Source organism: Montipora capricornis, chromosome 6 (genome assembly GCF_036669925.1).
Source record: "Montipora capricornis isolate CH-2021 chromosome 6, ASM3666992v2, whole genome shotgun sequence".
NCBI classification, from domain to species: Eukaryota; Metazoa; Cnidaria; class Anthozoa; order Scleractinia; family Acroporidae; genus Montipora; species Montipora capricornis.
The window spans coordinates 57,988,807-57,996,306 of NC_090888.1; the positions used below are offsets into that span (position 1 = coordinate 57,988,807).

The 7,500-nt window shown below is 36.9% G+C and overlaps 1 protein-coding gene across 1 annotated transcript in view; it reads right to left on the bottom strand.

Annotated features, from left to right (window-relative positions):
* Positions 1-578: 578 nt before the first annotated feature.
* LOC138052649 (mannosyl-oligosaccharide 1,2-alpha-mannosidase IB-like) overlaps positions 579-7,500 on the bottom strand; it is a 17,918-nt gene continuing 10,996 nt past the window's right edge. Inside the window, exons 4-6 of the mRNA XM_068899189.1 lie at positions 6,416-6,496; positions 4,942-5,036; positions 579-753 (exon numbers count right to left, since the gene is read on the bottom strand). Of these exons, the coding sequence (XP_068755290.1) occupies positions 594-753; positions 4,942-5,036; positions 6,416-6,496 (336 nt within the window). The 3' untranslated portion in view covers positions 579-593. The remainder of the gene's footprint in view (positions 754-4,941; positions 5,037-6,415; positions 6,497-7,500) is intronic.

A 7,500-nucleotide genomic window follows, 5' to 3' on the forward strand; every position in this document is an offset into this window, starting at 1 on the left:
GCAAATTGCTTTGGGTTTGCATTACTAAACTCAGTGATTGGTGCAAAGGTCTTGCGCCACCTTTTCCAACCAATCAGAAGTAAAACCAAAAGCAATCATGGCTCAACATGCACATTTTCCTATGCTTTGTGTCGGCTATGTGTATTATTATACTTCGAATTTTGATTGGTTTACTGGATTGTCTCCATCCTTTTTGATTGGCCAAAGCAATTAATTTGGTTTTGGTTTTATGACACTCAAACTCTCTCTATGCTTTGCTCTTACAACAGGTTAATTGTCATCATCTGATCTACATCTGTAGTCATCACTTCAGATCATTTTACAAGTGCTTCAGCTGAAAACCACGACCTCACTTCCAATTGACCTCTTTAGCTTCTAAGATTTGTTTTGAATTCCCATTTCAAACCATGAGAGGGAACTTTCCTTTTGTTTTTTCATAAGTTATTCATACATAAGCATGTGTATAAGACCACATTTGAAAGAAACTCAGTTCTCTCTATCATGTGGTCTGAAATGGGAAAACAAAACTACAAGCTAGTGAGGTCAATTGTAGAGTTGTCATCACAATTTAAATGTTGACCTGACTCTGTTTCTTATGTACCAATCTGCCCTCTGGAACCATCACTCACCTTCTGGGCATAAATTTGATTTCCTGTAATCTTTGACAGATAAACAAATTCCAAATGCATTGTACCCAATTCTGCTAGAATGGAGCAACCACCAGATGCCCAGCCCCAGTTATGTCCGCTACCACTACAAAACAAAGAAAACAATGTTACAACAACAACAACAACAACAACAACACTTAGTTTCATAAAAACAAACTAGGGCTACAGACCTCTTTGCAGATACAGTGGCCATTTTGATTTCTGTTGTTTCGAAGACATTGCAAAAAGGTCACTTAATGTACTAGATGTCAGGATTTTCACCTTTTTTGTCTCAAGCCTTTAACACCTAAACCAGCCTAAACCGGCCATACTTAGTATATTTTACTCTGTCTAACACCAGACGATTTTACTTGTCAATGGTGATCCCCCAGGAGTCAATGGGTTAATCACTCACTCAATCAGTAGACACTGAAAAACCATGTCCCATTAACCCTTTGAAACCTAAACCGGCGTAAACCGGAAAAAAAAACTTGTCAATGGTGAACCCACAGGCATCAATAGGTTATTAGGCTTTGATGGACATTTAAAAGTTGAATAATTTATCAATTGAAGGACAGGGGAAAAACTAATCAACAGCTGATGAAGCTTACATGTAAACCTTCTAGATTGAGCTGCTTTTAAATAAGGTCCAAAATGCATAAAGCAATACATTGCCAATAAAATCAGCCTCAACCAATGACAGCTGTGCTTTTGGAAAGTCCTGCCTAATTAATACTTCTGCCACAGAGCTTCAGAGGGATCAAGAGGAGTTTTGAAACATGGAGAAAAGACCTGAGCAAGATTGAGGAAGCCTGAGACAAGAGGCCAAGAAAAAGAGAGGGGGAAAGATTGAACAGAAAATATATCAGGCAGGTGGTATTAAAGCCAGCTACACACTAGGCAAATTTGTTTCGCCGATCCCAGAGATTTTGATTGGCAGCGAAAATTGCCAGCAAATTTTGTCACTCTGTGGTACAGGGAAACACTTGGCGATTTTATATGCAGATCACAGCAAATTTCCATTCTTCTAAATTGCTGTTGGCCGCCATTTTATGTGGCCATGTGATAGAATTGTAAGGTCTTACATGTACATGTATTGGTTAATATAAAAACAAATTGCGGCAAATTTAATCGCTGATATCTGACATGCTAAATATCGGTGGTTTTATACGTTGATCGCGACGATCAATCATGAAAATTGCATGCACAGCACCAGGCCCACTAGGCCAATCACAATCACATTACATTGGATCTACACAATTGACAAAGAAAGGGAGTATACTGACAAGTACTCTAGTACATGTATGTTTTATTCTGGTGCACAAAGACCACATAGAAGTGACAAATACAATGTAGCTGTGCCAGTGGACAAAACATCATCACGACTAAGGAAGAGAAGGGGGAAAGGTATCAGGACACCTGATTCACAAGAATTTATAGAACCTTGAAAGTCGAACTGATACACTGTACCTATCGTGATTGGTGCTTTTGGAACCACCTCACAGAACAAGACCAGGTTATAGGAAGTTATAGATCTACTCAACACTTTTGGAAGTGTGCAGTTGTCAGAAGTACACAGTTGTAGAGGTGTTGTGTCTCTAAGCTGCAGGGAGTTGCTGAGACATAAGTAAGAAGACCCAGAGAAACATCAGAGAACTGGAGAGAATTGCACCAATAAATACCTCTTACTAACCGAGTTCGAGGTCCGTACTGTAAGTTACGGGCCATAAATCAATGGGAAAAAATGAGGATCCGTAACTTACAGTACGGACCGAGAAAATGAGGTTAGTAAGATATTTATTATATCTCTGAGGTTAACCGGCGCGCGGGCAAGGAAACTAGTCAAAGTGAAGCGGAAGGTTCAACTGCCACAAAGAATGCCGTGCCAAAATCCCAAAAACTAAATCTTCTTGGCTGTTAAGTTTGAAATAGTTGCTTGCAAGATTCAAACAGTTTTCAGTACAAGTTTATGCAACAGAAATAACATGAAAAACTCGCTAGATGATGTTTTGTCGAAATTTTAAATTTAGCGGGCTGTACAGAGGGCCGTACTGTAGAATACGGCCCGCTAATTTAGCCAATTACATGGCATCTGACAGGATGCGGCGATGCGGATCCGCATAATTCACTGAAATCCGCATCTTCCACATAATTCCGATATTTTCCGCAATAAACAGAAGAAACACCTGATATTAGTGATAAAGCAGCTCCTTAACATCCTCAAAAACATAAAAGGCAAAGAAATTGACTGTTTTGAAATGCTTATTTTCCTGAACATTGAAGAAAACACACCATTTCGTTCGCAAGATGAAAGTTTGTAAGAAAGATCGTAAGCAGTTTCCGCGCATTTTTTCGCCAATGAGCCTGGACACTAGTTTTTGTTCCTACAATGCTTCCCATTGGACGAGAAACAGTTACACTTCAGCAAATGACGTGACTGATAAGAAACTAAGGGCGCGTTCGATTGACCGTATTCCGGAATAGGAATGCATGGAATAGAAGTTAGAAATCCTTCGTTTTTACGGAGATTCACATTAAAATTATCAAACACCTTCTAAAATGCTATTTTAAACATATCTTTATTATCCTCGTTGCTTCAAAAGCGCCAGACATACCGTTTTAAATCATCACTCCACGTATTCTTATTCCGGAATATGATCAATCGAACGCACCCTACATGTAAGTCAATGATCGAGGGAATGGATCGCGCTCCAAAGGTATTACAATTTTGCTCCATTATCTCCAAATTGAAACAAAATTTTTTATCGCTTTATTTATTTTACCAAAAGTTGCGGCAAAATCCCAACTGCTAACCCTTTTATTTCAACGTTGAAAGCTGGTCGCAAACTGGTGACTCTTCCATGTATTTTAATCACAAAGGGCAAAAATTCAGTCACAAATGCGATTGTATTGGTTGCAATTTCGATTACGAATTTACCGTAAGCATGTAAATACATTGGACGGGCCTAATTATTAGTTTTATAACTTGTTTAAATTTCCGCATAATGCGGTGTAATTTCCGCATAATCAACGCATGTTTCCGCATAATATGGCCAAAAATTTCCGCGTAATCTTTAATTTTTTTCGGCATCCTATCAGAAGCCATGCATATACAGCGCCCGTACTATCAGAGAGATATAATAATAGTTATTATGTTCCATCTTCTGTGTTGTGTCGACACTCCTCTCCTACCAGATCTCCATATCCCCATCTTCCAACACCTTCACCTTATCCGAGACCTCCTTATGCCACACATCAGCAAACTTCACACCATACTTCCAACAAAGCTCCGACGAAAAAACCTAAAGTAAAATTCATGTTTGATGCTCTTTTGATGTACTTTTTTCACCTCAATTTCAAAGTAATTATCAGATTTGATACTGCCATCTTCGGGCTACAGTGAATGGCTAACCTTTTTCTGCATTTTACCTAGACCAACTGTCGCATTTTTATGTAATTCAATTACGTTTTCTTAGTTCAGCAAACATATCAAGACGTTTTATGCAAAACAGGTTGTTATTGCAGAGTAATTGTTGCATCAAGACTTGTTTCCACTAAAACAGTAAAGTTTTCGTTTAGTTTCATTGGTTAATAAGCCTTTTCGTTTGTTCAGATTAAAATGACAAGATTATTCTTATCGCTCAACAGAACTGATTTCTCATGTTTGTGACCGAAAAACCCATCCGATCATGTCGCATCAGATGCTCCCTCTACACCAAAACAGTACAGCGGCTCGCCACATGACCTATAACCAAGTCCACCTCCTAGCCACATACTCTACACTTTAGATCTAAATTCTCCTTCTCAATCGTGGTCCAAAAAGAACTCATTCACAAAGCCTGCTCCTGAGCAGCAAAATCGTACCCCTCTCTGCTCTTCGACAAAATTAATACCCAGCTCTAATCCACTGTGCATGCCATGATCTCTCATCAGCCACTTCAGTGACATCCCTCAAAAAACTGCCCTCCGATCCTTCCCAAGCTTCTAATAATAATAATAATAATAATAATTATTATTATTATTATTATTATTATTATTATTATTATCATTAACAGTAGAAAGACTTCTACAATAATTGTAGGATCAGAGCAAGAATGAACAAACTCAACCCACATAAAAATATTGGTTTCAGATAATAATAACACTTGTGACTCACTGGTGGAAGGCAAGACAGTATTGTAAGTGCTTAAAACTGTGCAAATCCAGCTCCATGTAAACTAACAGTTTAATTAATCTAAAGCAGAGAAGTGCTGACACTAACATTACTATTTCAGCTTTGTTCATCAAGTCATACCTTGCAAAATTAACCATAGCCCATGGTATTCCTGTGGGTGTGTTGAATGCTGGCAAGAGCTTATCACCAACTTCTTTGGCTTTTACTTTGAAAACCTAAAACCACAGCAAATTTTCTTTCATAAACATAAAGGAAGTACTGCTTAATGGAAGCATAACGTAATTCATAATTTTTCATTTGAGTGAAGAAGAAGAAGTGATTTATTATAATTTATACGAGTCACATGATACAAAGCTGAGATCTTAAATTTATAGTGTTCATGTTCATTCCTGATGAATGTCTTGCAACATGTTCATTATTTTGTGAGTCGAATTTGGAACTTCATGTAGAATGATATTTTGTCTAATGATCATTCACAAGCAAAATAAGGTGAAATTAATGGGTGAAATCAATACCGCTGTAAAAAACCCTTGAGTATCATAATTTATGAAATAATTAGGATAGTATGTGGACTCTCATTGGTCAATAGCTGTGTTTTAGATGAGAGTTATGTAAACACGGCTGTGACATAATACAATTTTGATTGGTTTTGTGTTGTCAGACGTGCATTTTGATTGGCTGGTAGGAAAAATGAGCATGTATAGATAAAGAAAATCTGTTTTCAATCAAGAAGTTAAAAAAACCAGCCTTTTTCTTCATTTGTCAAATTATTTTTGAGAAATGTTTTATAAAAGCAATAGGAGACTTTTTTCCGTTTTTACATACAGCGCTGTAGCCTCAACTAAACACTCAGGGAGTTGGGAGAATTCTTAACAGTTATGCAAACCTTCGGGATTGCATATTGTCTTGAATTCTCCCAACTCACCCTTGTGTTTAGATGAGGCCATGTAAACATGGAAAAAGTCCTCCACTGCTTAAAACATAACAGTTTTTGCATTTGTCTTGAGATGTGGTCCCTAACAGGGTTACTAAGTTGGTGGCTGGTTTGAGTAGAGTCACTAGCTGATTGTCATTGTCAACATGACTTTTTAATAATTACAGTATTTTAATTTAATTAATTTTAGGGGAAAAAATAGCCCACTTTTCCGAGTGATGTACAAATGTAGCTGACACTTGTCGTGTAAAATAGTGATGTCTCGATTGCATAGTCATATTCTTCATCAGGAAGTGATGTTGACTTGTTACGCTTCACCTTTCAAGGAGAATTCTGGACTGTGATTGGTTCTTTTTTCAGAGTCACACTTATTTAATAAATTAAATTACGGTGTAGAATACTCTTATACCAAGTAAGAACAACCCCATTCATGACCTCAAGCAAGATGTGTCACTATAACTTATTATTCTGTTAGCAATTACAGGAGGAACCACCCAACATTACTCTATTAGTAAACGTTTTGACCCTAAAACAATGGAACTACAGTGTAGTTGCGACGTACCATGGTATGGCAACGGCAAAAATAAAAATCAACAAAATAAACTATAACTTGAACTATAAAAGGCCAGCATTCCTGTGCAACATTTTGACCTGGCTCACCTCATCTCCACTAAAAGCATATGCAGACAGCAGTCCACCAAGAAATCTAATTGTGGTTTCGAACACGGATACATCAGAAGCCTGTTATTAGAAAACAAGATAAACAATTGGGAATTTATTATTGAAGAACTTGGGCAAATAGTGTGCAATCTGATTAGTTAACATTGAGGTGATTAGTTTCCTATAAAAGTCAAGGTTTCACCAAACAATAACAATAAATTATTATTATTATTATTATTATTATTATTATTATCGCTTTGATGATCCATGCGATGTTTTTGAAATTCATCTTTAATCAAGACATGTTTTGGATGAAACATCATCCATCTTCAGATGTACAATGAGAAATAAACTAAAGTTGAGCAATAAATAGTGTAACAAAGTGAGATATAGCATGAATAATTAAGGATGAAGGCGAGAACAGAACAACCACGAAACAAAACAGAAAAAACCAGACCATTTAAGCTAAGAAAAGAAACTAATTAGTATGAAAGGGATAAATTAAGATGTTTGACTTGGGAATTTAAAGATGGCTGCTCCCAAAGATCATGCATGGCTTCTTTAATTTTCAATTGGAAACGTGTGGAAGCAGAAATTTCTCAACACTTACTTTACCTCCGATTCCTCTCAGAGTGTTGCTCGGAAGGACAATAATTATTGTTTGTATTTTAAATTAAAGTACATCGGTCCCTTTTCCAGCATAACACAACGCAGAATTAAGACATTAGTCAATCATTTACACTGTACTTCAGTATCACCGCTTTGGGGTGTGGGTAAATATCCAACAACATTCACCTCAATTTTGGTGAAAAATTGATATTATAGAATAGAGTTCTAAAGTGGTGATATTTTGAAAGAACAATATCTTAAAGGCCTAGTTGTCAAAAACTAGCATTGTGGGGCAAATTGTCTCTGTGATAATAATAACTCCTTAGAAATCCTTCTAAATTGCACTCTGTTACTAGTGATACGAACTAAGTCGAATTTAGAACGATTTGTATGGAGTCATCAGAGGATAACTGGGCTAATATCTCAACAACATTTTGCCCTGAAATGCTAATTTTTGGCGAGTAGGCCTTTGGATG